The sequence below is a fragment of the Mesoplodon bidens genome (genome assembly GCF_964165515.1).
Source record: "Mesoplodon bidens genome assembly, chromosome: 1".
Lineage (NCBI taxonomy): Eukaryota > Metazoa > Chordata > Mammalia > Artiodactyla > Ziphiidae > Mesoplodon > Mesoplodon bidens.
The window spans coordinates 29,540,321-29,564,521 of record NC_138176.1 but is presented as its reverse complement, the minus strand read 5'-3'; the positions used below and the strand labels follow the sequence as shown (position 1 = coordinate 29,564,521).

The window sequence follows — 24,201 nt, the reverse complement described above, 5'->3', positions numbered from 1 at the left end:
ACAAGGCTCATGGATTCCAGGGTAGTCGCTGAATTCCAGCACGTAGAGGTGTCTCCCCTTCACACTGCGTCCAATGCTGTAAACCCGCGTGACATGGGGGCATTCATTGTGCACCTTGTACAGCGTCCGCACGAGGTCATCATAGCGGTGGTGGCGAAAGGTCACCGGGGCAACCAACTTGAAGAGAAGGAGCTGGAGGAAAATTGAGACCAGGTCTGACATCTTGCTGGGCTTTTTCAGAGACCCACTAAAATGGGCCCCGCTTCTCCCAGTAACCAGTCAAAATCCAAGGGCCAAGAACCAGCTTTTTCTAGTTTCCCGCCAGTAAACACCAGTGTGACAGTGCCTGTGAAGAAAGTTCAGAACTGTCCCTCCAAAGCCAGAAGTTATTTATGTAGCTCTGGAATAGGCACTCATCTCCCCTCCCCCATTTCTCTGCCTCTCCTAATCCATGAAAACCTTTTGAAAGGTTTTTGCACTTCTTCAGATTGGGTAGTTTCACTGATTCTGGTTTACTGATTAACTGGACTGTAAACAAGCTTCAATAAATAGCTGCTTATAACCCTTTGATTCCCGGAGAATTTTGAGAAGCTTGGCCTGTCCTTGTTCCCTATATTACAATATAGGAAAGGGTATTAAAATAGAACACTCTGTCCTTTTGATCCATTCTACATCCTATCTTTCTGAAGCACAGCTCTGTCTTGTCCCCTTTCTCCTCAAAAATCTTCAGCAGATACCATTGAGAAAATGAAAAGGCGAGCCCCAGGTTGGGAGAAGACAGTTGCCAATCATGTATCTGACAATATATCCAGAATAAATCAAGAACTCTTACAACCCAGTAATAAAACAAACAACCCAATTTAAAAGTGGGGAAAAGATTTGAATAGACATTTTATTCAACTAAAGTAGATATATGAATGACTAATGAGCACATTAAAGATGTTCAACACTATTGGTCATTAAGGAAATGCAACTTAAAAACACAATGAGGGCTTCCCTGGTGCACAGTGGTTGAGAGTCCACCTGCCGATGCAGGGGACACGGGTTTGTGCCCCGGTCCGGGAAGATCTCATATGCCATGGAGCGGCTGGGCCCGTGAGCCATGGCCGCTGAGCCTGTGCATCCGGAGCCTGTGCTCCACAACGGGAGAGGCCACAACAGTGAGACGCCCACGTACCACAAAAACAAAAAAACAAAAAAACACAATGAGATATCACATTACATCCACTAGAATGACTATAATCAAAAAGACACAATAACAAGTGTTGTCAAGAATAGGGAGAAACTAGAAACCTCATATATTGCCGATGGGAATATAAATGGTGCAGCCACTTTGGAAAACAGTTTTTCAGTTTCTTAGAAGTCTAAATATATATTTACTATACAATCCAGCAATTTCCTAGGTATCTACCCAAGAGAAATGAAAACACATATCCACACAAAAACTAGTATGTAAATGTTCATAGCAGTATTATCCACAATAGAAAAGTAGAAACAATCTAAATATCCATTAACTAATGAATGGATAAACAAAATATGGCATATCCATGCAATGGAATATCATTTGACAATGAAAAGGAGTGAAGTACTGATACACTGTACAAGATGGATGAACCTTAAAAATATTATGCTCAGTGAAAGAAGACACAAAAGATCACATATTATATGATCCAATTCATAGGAGATGTTTAGAAAACACAAACATATAGAGACAGAAAGTAAACTAGAGGTTGGCTAGGGCTAGGAGTGAAAATGTAAATGGGAAGTAGATGAATTTTATGGTATACAAATTATATGTCAGTAAAGGTGCTTTTAAAAAATAAATAAAAATAATTAAGTACAGTCACCCAAAAGTTAACTATGAGTTTACCATACAACACAACAATTCCACTCCTGGGTACCTACCCAAGAGAACAAAGACTTGTACACAAGACTATTCATAGTGGCATTATCTGTAGTAGCCAAAAAGTAGAAACTACCCAAGTGTCCACCAACTGATGGATAAATAAAATGTGGTATATCCATATAATTGAACATTATTCAGCAATAAAAAGGAATAAAATACTAATACATGCTACAACATGGATGGACTTCAAAAACACCATGCTCACTGAAAGGAGCCAACACAGAAAACCCTCTTATTGTATGATTCCAATTATATGAAATGTCCTGCAAAAGTAAACTTACAGAGACAAAGTAAAATAGTGACTTACTAGGGCTGGGAGTGGGAAAGGAGATTCACTGTAAATGGGCATGAGGGATCTTGTTGGAGTGATGAGAATGTTCTAAAACTGGGTGATGGTTGCATAACTTGGTAAATTTACTAGAAATCATTGAGTTGCACACTTAAAATGGATGAATTTTATGGTATGTAAATTATACTCCAATAAAGTTTCTTTTTTTTAAACAAAGTTTCAGTGGAATTTCATGCGCCAGAGTGTAAAATCCAAATGCTCCTGCCTGGTTTTCAAGTCACTCCTACCAGGTCCAGTTGTGACCTCACTCCAGTGCAGCCCCACTGCAGTGCCTACTGTCTTCTGAGCATGCCCTCATCACCTGCTTTCCTGCTTTTGCTTATGTTCTTTCCCCAGGTAGCTTAACTCAGCTCCAAACCCTGGGTCTTCCTCATGTCCCCTTGCAATTGCTGTTACCATCAGTCTTTGTATCTCCAATCTTATGACTTTGCCTGTTATGCACTTATCCACTGTGCTAGGTGTTAGGTGTTAGGATAGGGGGCAGCCCTGCTGATGCATTGTTCCTGCCCCCCAGGATGATCGTCAGCCTCTAGCACACAGCCTGGCATGGGTGCACATTTGTTGAATGAATGAATAGACCCATTATTGACCTTTCCTCTTGCATCCTCCTGCGCTTCAGCAAACTTTTCCAAGGAAATCCTATGCTTTTGTCACCTGTCAGTAAAGACAGCTATCAACTCTTGGTTATCTTGGGTGAACAAACTATAGCCAGACCAGTCTGGCCCACAGATGGTCTAGAGAGTTGGCCCAAGATCAGTACCAAATCAGCAGTACCACAGAGTAAAAACCACAGGATTTTGCACCCACTGCTAAAATCCCATAATTTTCTGATGAGATCCTGACACCCCAGGTGGTGAGGGCAGGCATCAAGAGAGAAAGCTGAAAGGACATCACTAATGCTGTTACACATTAAGTCCTTGATCTAGGACTGATGAAATAAAATTTATATTTTAAGGCAGGACAAGAAAAAATTAAACAAAATTTTCTCTGTGTGTTTGTTTGGACCTCCTCTCTCCCTCCCTCATGTGCAGTGTGCATCCACATTACACATTAACCAGAGCTCCTCAAAGATGGGCCTGCTCTACAGTAAAGATCATTTTTTTTCCTAGCAATGTAACTTCTTAAAAGAATATTGTTCTTTCCCAGCTCTGTAGGGGGTCGTGGTGACGTGTTGCTCGCTTTGTACGTGCTTACGTGGACCATGTATCCTTGGTGAACTTTATGTAAAATATCAATATGTCATTTTGATGTACAATCCTTTGTCTTGAAAACGTATGTGACTGTGCCTTAGACTCCTAACAGGTGGAACGGTTCTCAGAGCTTTCTAAGAATATGCTTCCCAGAATGGGCATCATCAGAAAATCTACAAACAACAAATGCTGGAGAGGGTGTGGAGAAAAGGGAACCCTCCTGCACTGTTGGCGGGAATGTAAATTGATACAGCCACTATGGAAAACAGTATGGAGGTTCCTTAAAAAACTAAAAATAGAACTACCATACGACCCAGCGATCCCACTCCTGGGCATATGCCCTGAGAAAACCATAATTCAAAAAGACACATGCGGCGCATGCTCCGCCCACCCCGGAGCCTCGCCCTCTGCCACGATGAGCAAATGAGCACCAGAGAGGGCGTGAAATTTAAATTCCACTCAGGGGAGAAAGTGTTGTGCTTCGAGCCTGACCCCACCAAGGCACGAGTGCTGGACGATGCCAAGATTGTCGATGTTATTGTTGGTAATGACGAAAAAGGCAGAAAGATTCCAGAATATCTGATCCATTTGAATAGTTGGAACAGAAGCTGGGATAGATGGGCAGCTGAAGATCATGTCCTTCATGACACCGATGAAAATTGGAGATTACAGCGTAAACTGGCAAGAAAAGCTGTAGCTCGCCCGAGAAGCACAGGAAGAAAGAGGAAGCGCTGCAGGCTGCCAGGTGTGGACACTGTCTTAAAAAGCCTCCCTGCTGAAGAAAAAGATGAAAATGTTGAAAACTTAATAAGCAGTTCCTCTGATGACAGTAGTGAAGAAAAGGATGAAGAAATAAGTGAAGAAAGTGATATTGAAGAGAAGACTGAAGTGAAGGAAGAACCAGAGCTGCACGCAAAAGAGGAAATGGAAGAAAGAGCAATAGCTGTAGAAATCCCTGAAGTTCTGAAGAAGCCTGAGGACGATTGTTACTGTATCAACAGGAGGAAACGGTTAGTGAAACTTTCATGCCAGACCAACATCATAACTATTTTGGAATCGTACGTGAAGCATTTTGCTATCAATACAGCCTTTTCAGCCAGTGAGAGACCTCATCACCATCAGGCTGTGCCACACGCCAACATGAGTGCGCATTATATCCCAGCAGAAAAGAACGTTGACCTTTGTAAGGAGATGGTGGATGGATTAAGAATAACCTTTGATTACGCTCTCCCATTGGTTTGGCTCTATCCATATGAACAAGTTCAGTATAAAAAGGTGACCTCGTCCAAATTTTTTCTTCCGATTAAGGGAAGTACCACAAATGCTAATCGAAACCCGGAGAATCTCTCTCCAAGCCCACCTTTGTTGAATCCATCCACGCCACAGCCCACAGAGAGTCAGCCAACCACAGGCGAGCCAGCCGCCCCCAAAAGGTGCAAAGCCGAGCCGGAAGCCTTGCAGTCTCTGAGGAGGTCCACACGCCACTCTGCCAATTGCGACAGACTGTCTGAGAGCAGCAGCTCACCTCAGCCCAAGTGCCGGCAGCTGGACACGTCTGCCAGCACGTCCAAGCTGTTACTGCACCTGGAAAAGAAGACACCTGTTCATAGCAGATCATCCTCACCTGTTCCTCTGACCCCTAGCAAGGAAGGAAGTGTGGTGTTTGCTGGCTTTGAAGGCAGAAGAACTAATGAAATAAATGAGGTCCTCTCCTGGAAACTTGTACCTGACAGTTACCCCCCAGGTGACCAGCCACCTCCACCCTCTTACATTTATGGGGCGCAACACTTCCTGCAATTGTTCATGAAACTTCCAGAAATCCTTGGAAAGATGTCCTTTTCTGAGAAGAATCTGAAGGCTTTACTGAAGCACTTTGATCTCTTTCTGAGGTTTTTAGCAGAATACCATGATGACTTTTTCCCAGAGTCTGCCTATGTTGCTGCCTGTGAGGTGCACTACAGCACGAAGAACCCCAGGGTGATTTATTAAGGTTTTGATGGTTCTGGAAGAACAGCTTCTCTATCTAGCTTTGCGCTCTCAGTCCCCAGTAAAGAACTAGGGAGTTGGTGGGCCTTCCTTACAGGCAGAGCAAATGCGATACACCCCTTGGGGGGCTGTGGCGGGCCCATTTGTTTGAGCTACTCCATAGTTATTTCTATTAAGGATTACTTCCTAGGTGCCTGAACAGCCTCCAACATGTGACCCGTGCCATGGTACCTGTCATCTGTGACGACAGGAAAAGAGCAGCTGTGTTCACAGTGAAATGTTCATGAAAGTGTGTGTAGGTTGGGCTGTTTCAGTAGACGGAGTTACTTGTTAGCAATAACCACATTTTTTAAGTTATTTGTTAGCATTAAACAAAATCGTTTTGCAAGCCATTTTCATTCTTGTGATGAGGCTGAGCAACAAAACATTAGTTTTGCTTGAAAACCAAAGAGTAGTCCCAGAATATTTCAGAGGGAGTTGATATTGATCGCAAAAGAAAATTTGCAGCTATACATTTGCTTGTTACAGTTCCTTTTCTATAAAACCTTATTTTTGGTGATCTAGATAAGCATTGCCTGAATGTTTGAGATTTTATAGCTACACTTGGTTGTGTGATGTTATAGTTCCCTTTCTGTAAGATGTTATTTTTGGTGATCTCAAATAAATCATTGCCTATCTTGTTGGAAAGAACCAAGAGAGAGTTTTCAAAAAAAAAAAAAGACACATGCACCCCAATTGTCATTGCAGCACTATTTACGATAGCCAGGTCATGGAAGCAACCTAAATGCCCATCGACAGACGAATGAATAGGGAAGATGTACATATATACAATGAATTATTGCTCAGCCATAAAAAGGAACGAAATTGGGTCCTTTGTAGAGACGTGGATGGACCTAGAGATTGTCATACAGAGTGAAGTAAGTCAGAAAGAGAAAAACAAATATTGTATATTAACACATACATGTGGAATATAGAAAAATGGTACAGATGAACCAGTTTGCAAGGCAGAAATAGAGACACAGATGTAGAAAACAAACGTATGGACACCAAGGGGGGAAGGGGTGGGTGGTGGGATGAACTGAGAGATTGGGATTGATATATATACACTAATATGTATAAAATAGATAACTAATAAGAACCTGCTGTATAAAAAATAAATAAATAAAATTAAATTAAAAAATTAAAAAAAAAAAAGAATATGCTTCCCGGGTTACAATCTTCAGTTTGGCTTGAATAAGATTCCCCCTTTTTCCCCTTTTGACTTGATAATTAATTGAATTTTTGTCAACAGGACAATATCTACTGTCATTATTGAAGGCTTGGCTTAGTGGTCCTTAGATAGTCCCAAACTGTTCCTCTGCAGAAGAATTCCCATTTCTCTGGTAAATGTGTCTTTAGTTCTTATGGTGACCTCACTCATGCTAAACAGATGACACCCATTCTCTAGGAGAGGGATGTACCCTCCCTGCTTGTATGAACTTCGGGTTGTTGTAAACAGGGAATGCCCTCTGTACATCAGGGCTGAGATTGACACTCCTTCCCTGGAATTTCACATAGAGTACCAGAGCATATGCCCTGAAGCCAGAGGGCATACAATGTCTCTCAAAGCAACCAGAAGTAGAAGGAACTTGAGTGTCAGGGGGATATAATATTTAAAAAAAAATTTTTTATAGCTTCATTGAGATGTAATTTACATATAACACTGGTACTTTTTTTTTTTTTTTTGGCGGTACGCGGGCCTCTCACTGCTGTGGCCTCTCCCATTGCAGAGCACAGGCTCAGGATGCGCAGGCTCAGCGGCCATGGCTCACGGGCCCAGCCGCTCCGCGGCATGTGGGATCTTCCCGGATCAGGGCACGAACCCGTGTCCCCTGCATTGGCAGGTGGACTCTCAAACACTGCGCCACCAGGGAAGCCCTATGCTGGATACATTTTAAAATGAAGGAAGTAATGTATGAACTGAGATCTGAGATCTAAATGAATAGATGTTAACCAGGTTAAAAACGGTAGAGGAGTGTGTGTTTGGTGAGAGTTTTAAGAGGGGTAAGCTTATTGGTCCCTCCTTATAACGCTGACCCTGTAGGAGTCTGCTGGGGTCTGTTCTTGAATTTCTTCTCTTTATCAGCACTTAATTCCAGATGATCTCATCGACAAATCCCACTATAAGCTGATGACCCTCAAATTTATATTTCTTGCTTCTACTTCTCTGAACTCCAAAACTGTACTTCCAGCTACGTACCTCATACCTCCATGAGGATTTCTAATAGGTACCCATTCCTAAGGCCCCTAACCCCCCCTCCAGTCCCTGGAGCCAGACAGAGCCTTACAGATACAAACTGTGTCCACAAGTGACACCAATTGGTGATGGGTCAATTGGATGAGGAGAAACCAACCATGTCCCCAGCACTCGCTTTTCACCTTCCCCTATTTAATATTTCCTCAAAGCACTTTTTACCATCTGACAAATTGTATTTAATTGTCTGTTTATTGTCTTCTCTCCCTATAAGGATATAAGCACCTTGTGGGTAGAGAATTGATCTCTTTTATTTTCTGATGTGTCTCTAGCAATTAGACTGGGGCCTGGCAAGTAGTAAGTTCCACTAAATATTTGTGGAGTCAGTGAATGATTGAATGATTAAATGCTTTTACCTACATAATCCCATTTGAACCTCACCTCAATCTTTCTTGAGACCATTATATTCCACTTACATATATGAAGATCCCTAAAATTTAAATGATTTTCCCAGCTCATATAAAGTATAGTTAGAAAATCTGGAGATTAAATTAGCCTTCTGACTCCAAAGCTTGGTGCTTTCCATAACACCGAATGCCTCCACCACGTGGGCCTGGTTACATCACAAAAACTGCCTCTAATTTGGCTTCCAGTTCTTAAGAGTAACTGAAAAATCCTTCTTTTAAAAAATAACTTTAGGGCTTCCCTGGTGGCGCAGTGGTTGAGAGTCTGCCTGCCGATGCAGGGGACGCGGGTTCGTGCCCCGGTCCGGAAAGATCCCACATGGCGTGGAGCGGCTGGGCCCGTGAGCTATGGCTGCTGAGCCTGTGTGTCCAGAGCCTGTGCTCCGCAACGGGAGAGGCCACAACAGTGAGAGGCCCACATACAGCAAAAAAAAAATAATAATAATAAAATAAAATAAAAAATAACTTTATATGCTTATGTAAAAATGAGTATGTTTGTTATGAAAACATAGAAAAGTATGAGGATAAAAATAAGATACTACACCCATACCCCCTCAGCTAGGACACTGTAATCAACTGGTGACAATCAACTGGTGACAATCAATCTTATTGTGATGACTCTTAAAATCTGTTCTTTCCCTTTTCAGTTTCCCCAAACTGGCAAATATTACCATGATTGATCCAATTTCTTATACCCAAACCTAGGATTCATCCATAATCCCTCTCTTTATCTCACTCCCCATATCATCAAGTTATATAGACTGCTTTGAAAGTATGTCTGGAAACTGACTATTTCTCTCACCTTGACCACTGTCATCTTAGTCCAGGTGACCATATCTTACTTGCTTGGATGGTGACAGTAGCCCCATCATAGATTTCTTGTTTGGACAATGACAAAAGCCTCCTCAAATATTCTCCATTTCCACTTTTTTTTGCCCTACTAGTTTTATTCCCTACACAGTTGCCAGAGTGTTTTAAAAACATAAACTTAATTACTTTCTGACTCAAAACATTTCAGTGATTTCCCATACTTAAAATAAAAAATTCTTGGGACTTCCGGGTAAGATGGCGGAAGAGTAAGACGCGGAGATCACCTTCCTCCCCACGGATACACCAGAAATACAGCTACACGTGGAACAACTCCTACAGAACACCTACTGAACGCTGGTAGAAGACCCCAGACCTCCCAAAAGGCAAGAAACCCCCCACATACCTGGGTAGGGCAAAGCGGAGAGATCCCCACACAGAGGATCGGCGCCGAGCGGCACCCACCAGCCCGAGAGGCTTGTCTGCTCGCCCGCCGGGGCGCGCAGCGCTGGAAGCTGAGGCTCGGGCTTCGGTCAGAGCGCAGGGAGAGGACTGGGGCTGGCGGCGAGAACTCAGCCTGAAGGGGGCTAATGTGCCACAGCTAGCCGGGAGGGAGTCCGGGAAAACTCTGGAGTTGCCGAAGAGGCAAGAGACTTTTTCTTCCCTCTTGGTTTCCTGGTGCACGAGGAGAGGGGATTAAGAGCGCTGCTTAAAGGGGCTCCACAGATGGGCGCGAGTCGCGACTGAAAGCGCGGAGCCCAGTGACGGGCGTGGGACGCTGGGGCTGCTGCTGCCGCCGCCAAGAAGCCTGTGTGCGAGCGCAGGTCACTGCCCACACCGCCCTTCCGGGAGCCTGTGCAGCCCGCCACTGCCGGGGTCCCGGGATCCAGGGGCGGCTTCCCTGGGAGAACGCACGGCGCGCCTCGGGCTGGTGCAACGTCACGCCGACCTCTGCCGCTGCAGGCTCGCCCCGCACTCCGTGCCCCTCCCTCCCGCCCGGCCTGAGTGAGCCAGAGTTCCCGAAGAGGCTGCTCCTTTAACCCTGTCCTGTCTGAGCGAAAAACAGACGCCCTCCGGCGACCTACACGCAGAGGCGGGGCCAAATCCAAAGCTGAGACCCAGGAGCTGTGAGAACAAAGAGAAAGGGAAACCTCTCCTAGCAGCCTCAGAAGCAGCGGATTAAAGCTCCACAATCAACTTGATGTACCCTGCATCTGTGGAATACATGAATAGACAACACATCATCCCAAATTGAGGAGCCCGGAGTCAGTGCTGTGCCTCTGAGGTGGGAGAGCCAACTTCAGTACACGGGTCCACAAGAGACCTCCCAGCTCCACATAATATCAAACGGCAAAAATCTTCCAGAGATCTCCATCTCAACACCAGCACCCAGCTTCACTCAACGACCAGCAAGCTACAGTGCTGGACACCCTAAGCCAAACAACTAGCAAGACAGGAACACAACCCCACCCATTAGCAGAGAGGTGGCCTAAAATCATAAAAAGTCCGCAGACACCCCAAAACACACCACCAGACGTGGACCTGCCCACCAGAAAGACAAGATCCAGCCTCATCCACCAGAACACAGGCACTAGTCCCCTCCACCAGGAAGCTTACACAACCCACTAAACCAACCTTAGCCACTGGGGACAGACACCAAAAACAACGGGAACTACGAACCTGCAGCCTGCAAAAAGGAGACCCCAAACACAGTAATATAAGCAAAATGAGAAGACAGAAAAACACACAGCAGGTGAAGGAGCAAGATAAAAACCTACCAGACCTAACAAATGAAGAGGTAATAGGCAGTCTACCTGAAAAAGAATTCAGAATAATGATAGTAAAGATGATCCAAGATTCTATTTCCAAGATCCAAAATCTTGGAAATAGAATAGACAAAATGCAAGAAACAGTTAACAAGGACCTAGAAGAACTAAAGATGAATCAAGCATGGATTAAAAACACAATAAATGAAATGAAAAATACTCTAGATGGGATCAATAGCAGAATAACTGAGGCAGAAGAACGGATAAGTGAGGTGGAAGATAAAATAGTGGAAATAACTGCTGCAGAGCAAAATAAAGAAAAAAGAATGAAAAGAACAGAGGACAGTCTCAGAGACTTCTGGGACAACATTAAAGGCACCAACATTCGAATTATAGGGGTTCCAGAAGAAGAAGAGAAAAAGAAAGGGACTGAGAAAATATTTGAAGAGATTATAGTTGAAAACTTCCCTAATATGGGAAAGGAAATAGTTAATCAAGTCCAGGAGGCACAGAGAGTCCCATACAGAATAAATCCAAGGAGAAATACGCCAAGACACATATTAATCAAACTGTCAAAAATTAAACACAAAGAAATCATATTAAAAGCAGCAAGGGAAAAACAACAAATAACACACAAGGGAATCCCCATCAGGATAACAGCTGATCTCTCAGCAGAAACTCTACAAGCCAGAAGGGAGTGGCAGGACATAATTAAAGTGATGAGGGAGAAAAACCTGCAACCAAGATTACTCTACCCAGCAAGGATCTCATTCAGATTTGATGGAGAAATTAAAACGTTTACAGACAAGCAAAAGCTGAGAGAGTTCAGCACCACCAAACCAGCTTTACAACAAATGCTAAAGGAACTTCTCTAGGCAAGAAACACAACAGAAGTAAAAGACCTACAATAACGAACCCAAAACAATTAAGAAAATGGGAATAGGAACATACATATCGATAATTACCTTAAATGTAAATGGACTAAATGCTCCCACCAAAAGATACAGATTGGCTGAATGGATACAAAAACAAGACCCATATATATGCTGTCTACAAGAGACCCACTTCAGACCTAGAGACACATACAGACTGAAAGTAAGGGGATGGAAAAAGATATTCCATGCAAATGGAAACCAAAAGAAAGCTGAAGTAGCAATTCTCATATCAGACAAAATAGACTTTAAAATAAAGACTACTAGAAGAGACAAAGAAGGACACTACATAATGATCAAGGGATCGATCCAAGAAGAAGATATAACAATTGTAAATATTTATGCACCAAACATAGGAGCACCTCAATAATAAGGCACATACTAACAGCCATAAAAGGGGAAATCGACAGTAACACACTCATAGTAGGGGACTTTAACACCCCACTTTCACCAATGGACAGATCATCCAAAATGAAAATAAATAAGGAAACACAAGCTTTAAATGATACATTAAACAAGATGGACTTAATTGATATTTATAGGACATTCCATCCAAAAACAACAGAATACACATTTTTCTCAAGTGCTCATGGAACATTCTCCAGGATAGATCATATCTTGGGTCACAAATCAAGCCTTGGTAAATTTAAGAAAATTGAAATTGTATCAAGTATCTTTTCCGACCACAATGCTATGAGACTAGATATCAATTACAGGAAAAGAGGAGGCTAAACAATACACTACTTAATAACGAAGTGATCACTGAAGAAATCAAAGCGGAAATTAAAAAATACCTAGAAACAAATGACAATGGAGACACGACGACCCAAAACCTATGGGATGCAGCAAAAGCAGTTCTAAGAGGGAAGTTTATAGCAATACAATCCCACCTTAAGAAACAGGAAACATCTCAAATAAACAACCTAACCTTGCACCTAAAGCAATTAGAGAAAGAAGAACAAAAACATCCCAAAGTTAGCAGAAGGAAAGAAATCATAAAAATCAGATCAGAAATAAATGAAAAAGAAATGAAGGAAACGATAGCAAAGATCAATAAAACTAAAAGCTGGTTCTTTGAGAAGATAAACAAAATTGATAAACCATTAGCCAGACTCATCAAGAAAAAAAGGGAGAAGACTCAAATCAATAGAATTAGAAATGAAAAAGGAGAAGTAACAACTGACACTGCAGAAATACAAAAGATCATGAGAGATTACTAGAAGCAACTCTATGCCAATAAAATGGACAACCTGGAAGAAATGGACAAATTCTTAGAAATGCACAACCTGCCAAGACTGAATCAGGAAGAAATAGAAAATATGAACAGACCAATTACAAGCACTGAAATTGAAACTGTGATAAAAAATCTTCCAACAAACAAAAGCCCAGGACCAATGGCTTCACAGGTGAATTCTATCAAGCATTTAGAGAAGAGCTAACACCTATCCTTCTGAAACTCTTCCAAAATATAGCAGAGGGAGGAACACTCCCAAACTCATTCTACGAGGCCACCATCACCTTGATACCAAAACCAGACAAGGATGTCACAAAGAAAGAAAACTACAGGCCAATATCACTGATGAACATAGATGCAAAAATCCTCAACAAAATACTAGCAAACAGAATCCAACAGCACATTAAAAGGATCATACACCATGATCAAGTGGGGTTTATTCCAGGAATGCAAGGATTCTTCAATATACACAAATCAATCAACGTGATACACCATATTAACAAATTGAAGGAGAAAAACCATATGATCATCTCAATAGATGCAGAGAAAGCTTTCGACAAAATTCAACACCCATTTATGATAAAAACCCTGCAGAAAGTAGGCATAGAGGGAACTTTCCTCAACATAATAAAGGCCATATATGACAAACCCACAGCCAGCATCGTCCTCAATGGTGAAAAACTGAAACCATTTCCACTAAGATCAGGAACAAGACAAGGTTGCCCACTCTCACCACTCTTATTCAACCTAGTTTTGGCAGTTTTAGCCACAGCAATCAGAGAAGAAAAGGAAATAAAAGGAATCCAAATTGGAAAAGAAGAAGTAAAGCTGTCACTATTTGCAGATGACATGATACTATACATAGAGAATCCTAAAGATGCTACCAGAAAACTACTAGAGTTAATCAATGAATTTGGTAAAGTTGCAGGATACAAAATTAATGCACAGAAATCTCTGGCATTCCTATATACTAATGATGAAAAATCTGAAAATGAAATCAAGGAAACACTCCCATTTACCATTGCAACAAAAAGAATAAAATATCTAGGAATAAACCTACCTAAGGAGACAAAAGACCTGTATGCAGAAAATTATAAGACACTGATGAAAGAAATTAAAGATGATACAAATAGATGGAGAGATGTACCATGTTCTTGGATTGGAAGAATCAACATTGTGAAAATGACTCTACTACCCAAAGCAATCTACAGATTCAATGCAATCCCTATCAAACTACCACTGGCATTTTTCACAGAACTAGAACAAAAAATTTCACAATTTGTATGGAAACACAAAAGACCCCGAATAGCCAAAGCAATCTTGAGAACGAAAAATGGAGCTGGAGGAATCAGGCTCCCTGACTTCAGACTATACTACAAAGCTACAGTAATCAAGACAGTATGGTACTGGCACAAAAACAGAAAGATAGATCAATGGAACAGGATGGAAAGCCCAGAATTAAACCCACGGACATATGGTCACCTTATCTTTGATAAAGGAGGCAGGAATGTACGGTGGAGAAAGGACAGTCTCTTCAATAAGTGGTGCTGGGAAAACTGGACAGCTACATGTAAAAGAATGAAATTAGAACACTCCCTAACACCATACACAAAAATAAGCTCAAAATGGTTTAAAGACCTAAATGTAAGGCCAGACACTATAAAACTCTTAGAGGAAAACATAGGCAGAACACTCTATGACATAAATCACAGCAAGATCCTTTTTGACCCACCTCCTAGAGAAATGGAAATAAAGACAAAAATAAACACATGGGACCTAATGAAACTTCAAAGCTTTTGCACAGCAAAGGAAACCATAAACAAGACCAAGAGACAACCCTCAGAATGGGAGAAAATATTTGCAAATGAAGCAACTGACAAAGGATTAATCTGCAAAATTTATAAGCAGCTCATGCAGCTCAATAACAAAAAAACAAACAACCCTATCCAAAAATAGGCAGAAGACCTAAATAGACATTTCTCCACAGAAGATATACAGACTGCCAACAAACACATGAAAGGATGCTCAACATCTTTACTCATTAGAGAAATGCAAATCAAAACTACAATGAGATATCATCTCACACCAGTCAGAATGGCCATCATCAAGAAATCTAGAAACAATAAATGCTGGAGAGGGTGTGGAAAAAAGGGAACACTCTTGCACTGCTGGTGGGGATGTGAATTGGTACAGCCGCTATGGAGAACGGTATGGAGGTTCCTTAAAAAACTACAAATAGAACTACCATATGACCCAGCAATCCCACTACTGGGCATATACCCTGAGAAAACCATAATTCAAAAAGAGACATGTACCAAAATGTTCATAGCAGCCCTATTTACAATAGCCCGGAGATGGAAACAACCTAAGTGTCCATCATCGGATGAATGGATAAAGAAGATGTGGCACATATATACAATGGAATATTACTCAGCCATAAAAAGAAATGAAATTGAGCTATTTGTAGTGAGGTGGATGGACCTAGAGTCTGTCATACAGAGTGAAGTAAGTCAGAAAGAGAAAGACAAATACTGTATGCTAACACATATATATGGAATTTAAGAAAAAAAAATGTCATGAAGAACATAGGGGCAAGACAGGAATAAAGACACAGACCTACTAGAGAATGGACTTGAGGATATGGGGTGTGGGAAGGGTAAGCTGTGACAAAGTGAAAGAGCGGCATGGACATATATACACTACCAAACGTAAGGTAGATAGCTAGTGGGAAGCAGCGGCATAGCACAGGGAGATCAGCTCGGTGCTTTGTGACCGCCTGGAGGGGTGGGACAGGGAGGGTGGGAGGGAGACGCAAAAGGGAGGGGATATGGAAACATATGTATATGTATAACTGATTAAATTTGTTATAAAGCAAAAAAAAAAAAATCTTACAATAGCAAAAAGGGCCACTAAGCAACGGTCACAAAATCCTTTTAATTTCTTAAACATACCAAGCTTACATCTACCCCAGGGCCTTTATACTTACTATTTTTTCTGCCTGGAACCTTCTTATCTTAAATGTTTGCATGCTCTTATCTTAAATGTTTTCCCTTTACATCACTTAAGTCCACACTCAAATACCACCAGCTTAGAGTGGCTAGCCCTGACCTTCCCACCTAAATTAGTCCCTGGCTGCCACCCCTTACCATTCTCTATTCCTTTACTTGATTATTCTTCATAATACTTATCATTATCTAAAGGCAAACTATATAATTATTTGTTCCTTTTTTGGGGGGTTGTATTTACCACTAGAATGTAAGTTATATGAAGGCAAGGATTACTGTCTTGCTTTTTTTTTTTTTTTGGTCTTTTTCTTTTTTTTTTCTTCTCACTACTTTGTCCTCAACGCTTAACATAATGTTTAACACATACTAGGTGCTCACTAAATATTTGTAAAAGAATGAATTTGCAGATAGAGGGATAGATAATTTTACAAAAAAGGATCATAGTCTTTATGCTTTTAAAAATAAAAATTACTACATTGAACATATATTTAACAGAAGAAAGAGAAGCTGAAATAAAGCTGAAGGAATCACTTACCTTTGGAAAAATGTTTCTTCACAAGACGAAATACTAGTTGTCAACTAATGGCTCTAAAGAAAAAAAAAACCAGAAATCATTAAGGGATGGTGATTATGTTGCTATGTTTTTTCAACAACATTTGTAGAGAAGGAAAAAGAGTGTAACAAAAGCAATTTAAGCTTAAATGAAATTTATATTTTCAAGATTATTACGTTGATACCTTTTCAAAGTGCATTTATCTGACCTTTGCAGTAAGTTTCATTTACTCATCAAAACCCGCCACAAAATCAAAGCTGTCAGTGTCTCTTATAAAAAGCCATGTGCTCCTGATGCTCCAAGGCTGTGCTGAGCTCTTTGTAATGCTCTTCTTTTTTTCTTTTCTTTTTCTTCCTGAACTCTTCCTTTTGCCACCTCCCTGCTATTCTGCCTTCCTGAATGGCTTTCTCTATATTCTCTGATTTTCATCAGTGTTCCCTTCCTGCAACACCCTATATGCTTCAGGACTAGATAGAAAATGCCAAATGATTGGAGCTTGACCTCTTTCTTACATAAATGGACCTTGGAAGCAATAGGTTCAAGACCAGTGTTGTGCTCATCAAATGGCCCAGGCTCCTTCTAGCTTGTTGCTCTACCTATCTCAACACACACTTAACTTATTGTCCGGACAGATGTTCCAGCCCCATTGTCACATTCACAATCCAGCCACCAGGAAGGAGCACACCTTCTTCCTTCAAAAGCAAACTTCCCACCCTCACACCATGCTGGTAAGAATGGATAAATGAAATGTGCTAGATACATATTCAGCAATAAAAAGAAACGAAGTACTGATCCATGCTGAGACATGGATGAACTTTGAAAACATTATGCTAAATGAGAGAAACCAGTCACAAAAACCCCACATATTGTATGATTCCATTTACAGAGGGTGTGTGCATTATATCTCAATAAAGTTGCTTAAAAAATAAAAACAAAAGCAAACTTTCCACAGTTTTACACATGACTCCCACTTACATCTCATAGGCTAGAAAATAGTCACATGGTCATGCCCACATGCAGGGAAGCTAACAAATGCAGTCTTTATCCCAGCCAGCCAGCCATGTGCTCGGCTAAAAAACCAGAGGTCCTGGTATAGCACAGGGAACTATATTCAACGTGCTGTAATAACCTATAATGGAAAAGAATCTGAAAAAGAATATATTATATATATATACAATATATATATAATATATATATATAACTGAATCATTTTGCTGAACACCAGAAACTAACACAACATTGTAAATTAACTCTACTTCAATTTTTAAAAATCAGAGGTTCTCTTACAATAAAAAGAGAGGACAGATATTACAGAACACTGACCATCTCTGACCCACCCTTTGTCAGACCTTGTACCTTGTCCATCTACCTGCAGAGGATCACTGCATGTACTTCTCAGGAACATGACACTTAATTTTAGGTAAACTGATCTCTTTCCCAGAGTCTGTGCAGGGATGTGTTGGCTCTGTTCTCATATACTTTAGGTCAAAATTCTCTTCATTTGGCAGCCATTCTTCATAGTTTTGTTTTATAACTTTTGCCTTGTTAATTGAAGGTGGAAGTTTCTTTTTTACTTTTTGCTCCTTTATTTTGCTTTCAGTTGGTTTCAGGACTTGGAAGTGAATTCAAAATGCCCCTTCCCTGCTATCTTTAACTGGAATTTGCCAGAAGAAATATTCTTGAATATGCATGCCCCTAAATGCAACCCTTCCGGGGTTTCTTCTATTTTTGGATCTAGCAGGACCCCCAGGGTTGGATATTCACGGTTCTCTATAAACAAGCTGCTCCTCCCGACCAGATAACTTCCCTCAGAACTTCGCCCCCCAACACACATTATCTGCTCCAGTCACGTCTCACTTGTCAATAACAGTTTTGTATAATCTGTAGAGTGCTGTGCACATGTCAGTTGTATTTATGTCCCGTATTGCCTTGACTAGGATGCCTTCCCTCTTTGCCCTTTCCTCAGGGCCCTCAGGCGCAACCCGTTAAATCTAAATGCCGCCTGTTTGCCCCCAGAGCAGCTCTTCCTGGGATACGGCACCACCTGTTGCCCAAGTTGAAAACATGGGAGCTGGTCGAAATTCTCCCTTCTCATTCACCTCCCGCGTTTACTCACCCTCAAAGCCCTGTCACTTCTTTGCTGCCAATCCTCACCACGCTTCCTGCTTCTCCCCTGCACAGCCACTGCTTGGTTCTGCACTCCTTCACCCCTGCCTGGACCGGCCCTGCTGCCTGGAACTCACCCACGCCAGCTGCACACCTCGTGCTCTTCCTTCAACGCAACCACGTCGCGTCTCCCGCTCGCCCCTCCCTTCTACCCTTCAGACCCTTTGTTGGTTTTCCATTCTCCTCAGTTACTTCCAAACATCTGACCCGGAAACAAGGCCCTCCAGCACCTGGCGACCATTGTCTTTCTCACCTCTCTTCCCTAACACCCTTCCTTCCTGCTGGCTTTGCCAAACAATGAGCAGTCTTTCAAAAGACTGCATTTTTTTCCCCTCCAATTTTAAAAACTTATGGTAAAATACACCAGCATAAAAGAGTGTTTAAACAACTCCTCTCCCTCCATTTGGAAGCTAGCTGACTCCTATTTGTGTTTCAAAACCAAGTGCAGGCATCATTTTCTATAAAACTTTTCTATCACTTACCTCTGGTCTGACTTCTGTGGTACCTTTCTCGTGTTTCCTTAGAAAACTCTGTGCGTACTTCTCTAAAAACATAGCATTATGCTGTCACTTTTGGTCTATTTGTTTGTCTTCCATGATTAAAGCATAAGGCCCTTAAGACCAGGGACAATATCTTCTTTCTGGATTCCCAGTCCTTAACCTATAGTTGGTATACAACAGGGATTAAACAAATTCTGAAGAGCAATAACAAAAAATGAACTATCTCCTCTCTATTCACATTTTGTTGACCTTATAACAGGGCAGGAAATGACTCACTGGAATTCCAGAAATCCAGGCTCTTCCACATGCTCCCACTAACCCTGCTTCCAACCGGGCAATTGGGGCAATTGTTGGTTTAGTGACACGTTGATTCAGATTGCCCTCTAGCTGATGGAAAATGTGCATGGCATGGACTCTGAATCCGTTCTGTATACCAGTGTTGCCTAATTTGTCAATAGCCTGTACCTGTGTAATCCTTACTGGGAGTAAAGAAGTTCTTTCTGAGTTTGAAAAAACTAATGTAATGTGTGTTTACTGATACGACATCATGTGAGGTATGAGGGTATCAGGGTATTAAGTTAACTGGAAAAGAGGAGCCTGAATCCAAGTGATCTGGTCATCTGCGATGAAGGGACCAACATACATCAGACTTTGAGCAGCCTGTTAACTGGACCAGTAACAGTCTATGGGTCCAAATGTAGTAGGGGGCAACTATATTTCATTGATTCTAAGGTGCTCTTGATTTCACATTTTAATGTTTCTGAAACAGAAATGTATCTTAAAACAGATGGCATCTTAGATTCAGAGAAATACAACATTATAATAAGAAGTATAAGAGAAATCCAACATCACAATTATACCAGAGAAATATAATAACCAATATTAATTGATTTAATTATAACTGAGCATGGAATATCACACATTAAAACAGGAAACAGAGTAGAAAAAGCAATGAATGGCTAAAAGCTTGAATTTGCATTGACTGTGGGAGAATTTTCAGTGACTTGATAATAAAAACCATCATTTATGAGCCCTTCCTAATTGCCAGGGAAAATACATACATTATCATTAATCCTCACCCTCCTAACCTGGAAGGTAGGCGGTGTTAATTCCATGTTTTAGATGAAGATCTGAGAAAGTCTGGACCTGCCCAACGTCACACAGCTAGAATACAACAGATATGATCAGATTTTAAAACCTATTACCAAAAAATTGTATAAATGATCTTATTTTCAAAGCAGAAATAGAGACACAGACATAGAGAACAAACGTATGGATACCAAGGGGGGAAAAGGGGTTAGGATGAATTGGGAGATTGGGATTGACATATATACACTATTGATACTATGTATAAAATAGATAACTAATGAGAACCTACTGTATAGCTCAGGGAACTCTACACAATGCTCTGTGGTGACCTAAATGGGAAGGAAAGCCAAAAAAGAGAAGATATATGTATACGTATAGCTGATTCACTTTGCTGTACAGTAAAAACTAACACAACATTGTGAAGCAACTATACTCCAATCAAAATTAATTTAAGAAATAAATAAATAAAACTTATTACCTTTATTTTATTCTATGCTCCCTCCTGAAGAAAGCACTGACCCTAAAGATAAAATTAATTGTTACCTAAGAACAAAATAATTATTTTTTCAGTTTGAGCAACTAGATCATCGTTGAAGAAACATATTCCTTCTGTGTTTGAAATTAATGGAGAAGATAAATAGGAAAGAGTCCTGAGCAAGCTTCTTGGGTTTTGTTTATAATGGCCCTGAGAACGGAAATTCATGAGGGTCATTTCATCCTAAATGACCATAACTATGAAGTTAAATCCAGCTTCACTGAAAATTCAGAGCTAGAACTGACCACCCAATATAATTTTTGTACCTATTATGTAAAGGCCTTTGAGACTTAAAAGTTGATATCTCTAAGCCTAAAGGCATTTTGTCCTAAACCTTTCTTGCTGTGATTTTAAATCTGTAGTAATACCAATAAGACAGGGCCTATGCATGCACTTGAATCCATCTCTCCCGTCTCCTCCTCCTATAACAGCATCAACTTCAATCTAGCCTGAGTTTACCAAGATCCCTTGAAAATTCTAGATTGAATTGTTGACTCTGTAAGTGGCCCAATTGCCTCCAGTTCTGACGGTGCCTGAAACTAGGATGTTCCCTTCCCCTTACTAGCCTGTTCCAATTCTAGACTTCTGATGTCCTAGCTTGCTTTGACCTGGGATATTGTCTTGAAACTGAGTTTGGACTGTTGCATGACCTGAGGCAGTGTTTAGAAGACACCTCTGAGCCAGAAAGTACTTACTAGTCATCATGCTTCTATTTTATCATGAAAATGTATGCTAATTATTGATGCTTTTGTGCTTGTGTATATATTCTTTTTTTCAAAAAAGACAGCTTTATGGGAATTCCCTGGTGGTCCAGTGGTTAGGACTCGACACTTTCACTGCCAGGGCCCGGGTTTGATCCCTGGTAGGGGAACTAAGACCCCAGAAGCTGCACGGCACAGCCAAAAAAAAAAAACAGCTTTATTGAGATATAATTCGCATACTATAAAGTTCACCCATTTAAGGGTACAGTTCAGTGGTTTTTAGAAAATACAGAGTTGTGCAATCATCACTGCAATCTAATTTCGGAATATTTTCATCACCCTTCAAAAAAACTCCCTAGCCATTCGCACTCACTTTCCAGACCTACACCATCACTAATCTACTTTCTGTCTCTATGGATTTGCCTATTCTGGACATTTCATATAAATTGAATCATATAATACGTGGTCTTCTGTGTCTGGCTGCTTTCAAGGTTCATCCATGTTGTAGCAAGTATCAGTACTTCATTCCCTTTTTATGGCCATAAAATATTCCATTGTATGGACATAACACCTTTTGTTTATCCATTCAGCAGTTGATGAACATTTGGCTTGTTTCCACTTCTTAATTATTATGAATCATCCTATGAACATTCTTTCACAAGTTTTTGTGTTTACATATATTTTCATTTCTCTTGGGTAGACACCTAGGTGAAAGTGCTGGGTAATATGGTAACACTATGCTTAACATTTTGAGGAAATGCCAAACTGTTTTCCAACGTGGCTGCACCATTTTACATTCACACCAGAAATATATGAGGATTCCACCTTCTCCACATTCTTGAAAACACTTGCTATTATCTTTTTAATTTTACCTTACTAGTAGGTGTGAAGTGGTATGTCATTGTGGTTTTGACTTGCATTCCTCTGGTGACTAATGATATTGAGAACTTTCTCATGTGTTTATTGGCCATTTGCATATCTTCTTTGGAGAAATGTTTATACAAATCCTTTGCCCATTTTTAAATTGGGTAGTCTTTTTATTGCTGAGTTATATGAGACTCTTTCTGACCTAACTTTGTTAATATAGGAGGTGCCAACCATGCCCACAATCCAAAGCTAGCTGCTATTCTCTTGGGCAGAAACCCTTTAAGATCTCTCTCTCCCAGGCTAACATCTCATCTGTGGGAAATGCCCACACACCCTTTGACCTCAGGAATTCTGAGAGTATAGGCCATTCCCAATTAGCGGCAGCCATTGTCTCTCAAAGATTTCCCCAGGTGTATCTCAGCCCTCAGTACATTGTGCTACCCCAGTCCTGGGAACACTTGTCAAACTCTCTAAATTGTTTTCATGAAGTCCCCCTTGCTCGGTTTGCCATGAGGGGGAAGCATCCTCGTTTTATTCCTTTTGGTGAGAGTAGCGAAACACACAACCTTCTGACTACTCACTCCTAAGAAATACTGTTTCTCAACTTCAATCTTATGAGAATTTCCAGGAGGATGAGAGGCTAAGGCTCAGAAGCTATTTTTGAAGCAACTATTTTTAGCAAATTATTTTTGCAGCAACTCCTGATTGGTGATCTAGCACCATGCCTTGGAATGCGGTCATGTTTGGTAACTATTGCCTGGGCAGCCCAGCTGAAATGGAGACAGAGAGTTCCATTTTAACCCACACATTTTATTACACATCTTTAGAGAATGATTTTGCCTTAATGCAACGTTAACTCATTTAATGTTCATAACCACTCTGAAAGTGAGTATTGTGATCTCCATGTTACAAATGAGGAAATCAAGTTGGGGAAATGTTACGGGACTTGTTGAAAGTGATATTTCTTTGATTTTACCTCGGCAGTGTACAAATGGACGATTAGAGCTGCAATCCAAATGGCTCCAAATTTCATAGCCTGTGTGTGGGGCTAAGAAAATCTTGAAGCTGATGCCCATGGTTTAGTCTCTGAAGGGACATGCAAGTGAAGAGAATAGTCTAACTGTCAAAAGTAATTAAAAGGGAGCTTCCCTGGTGGTGCAGTGGTTAAGAATCTGCCTGCTAATGCAGGGGACACGGGTTCGAGCCCTGGTCGGGGAAGATCCCACATGCCGTGAAGCAACTAAGCCCATGCGCCACAACTACTGAGCCTGCACTCTAGAGCCTGAGAGCCACAACTTCTGAAGCCTGTGTGCCGCAACTATTGAAGCCCACACGCCTAGAGCCTGTGCTCTGCAACAAGAGAAGCCACCGCAATGAGAAGCCTGTGCACCCCAACAAAGAGTAGCCCCCGCTCTCAGCAACTAGAGAAAACCCGTGTGCAGCAGCGAAGACCAAATGCAACCAAAAATTAAATAAGTGAATAAATAACATTTAAAAAAAGTAATTAAAAGGGAACTCCATTATTTATTTCTGTGTTTTAAAGAACATTAAGCCACAAACATACTTCAATTCTCTTCCTTTTCCTTCTCAATTACCTTGCTCTCAGCAGCTCCCCTAGAATTTATCCCTGTCTCCCCAAAGTCACCAAGTCAAACTGAATTCTCCCTGCAATCATCATCCTTCTGTTTCCTCTTCCCTTATCTTTACGTTATTTTATTTTTTATATTTTTTAAAATATTTATTTATTTGGCTGTGCCGTGTCTTAGTTGTGACATACGGGATCTTCATTGCTGCATGCGGGATCTTTGTTGCCACATCTGGGATCTTCATTGCGGTATGCAGGATCTAGTTCCCTGACCAGGGATCAAACCTGGGCCACCTGCATTGGGAGTGCAGAGCCTTTTTCTTTTTAATGATT

The 24,201-nt window shown here is 41.1% G+C and overlaps 2 protein-coding genes across 3 annotated transcripts in view; one reads left to right on the top strand and one right to left on the bottom strand.

The window, feature by feature from the left end:
* Positions 1–4,895, bottom strand: part of CPN1 (carboxypeptidase N subunit 1) — a 39,616-nt gene extending 34,721 nt beyond the window's left edge. The window contains exons 1-2 of one of the 2 annotated variants that reach the window (XM_081247646.1): positions 4,806–4,895; positions 3–192 (exon numbers count right to left, since the gene is read on the bottom strand). In XM_081247646.1, coding sequence (XP_081103772.1) covers positions 3–192; positions 4,806–4,820 — 205 coding nt within the window. In that variant the 5' untranslated portion in view covers positions 4,821–4,895. Of the gene's footprint in view, positions 1–2; positions 737–4,805 lie in introns of those variants that run through there. The other variant, XM_081247645.1, reaches the window with a different exon arrangement.
* Positions 2,996–5,894, top strand: LOC308624423 (MSL complex subunit 3-like). The gene has a single exon (XM_081247622.1). It carries the CDS (start codon positions 3,815–3,817, stop codon positions 5,432–5,434), a length of 1,620 nt encoding a protein of 539 aa, XP_081103748.1. The 5' UTR covers positions 2,996–3,814; the 3' UTR covers positions 5,435–5,894.
* Positions 5,895–24,201: the final 18,307 nt, after the last annotated feature.

Coding starts and splice junctions, on each gene's coding strand:
- LOC308624423 (XM_081247622.1), top strand. CDS start 3,815: ATGCGGCGCATGCTCCGCCCACCCCGGAGCCTCGCCCTCTGCCACGAT.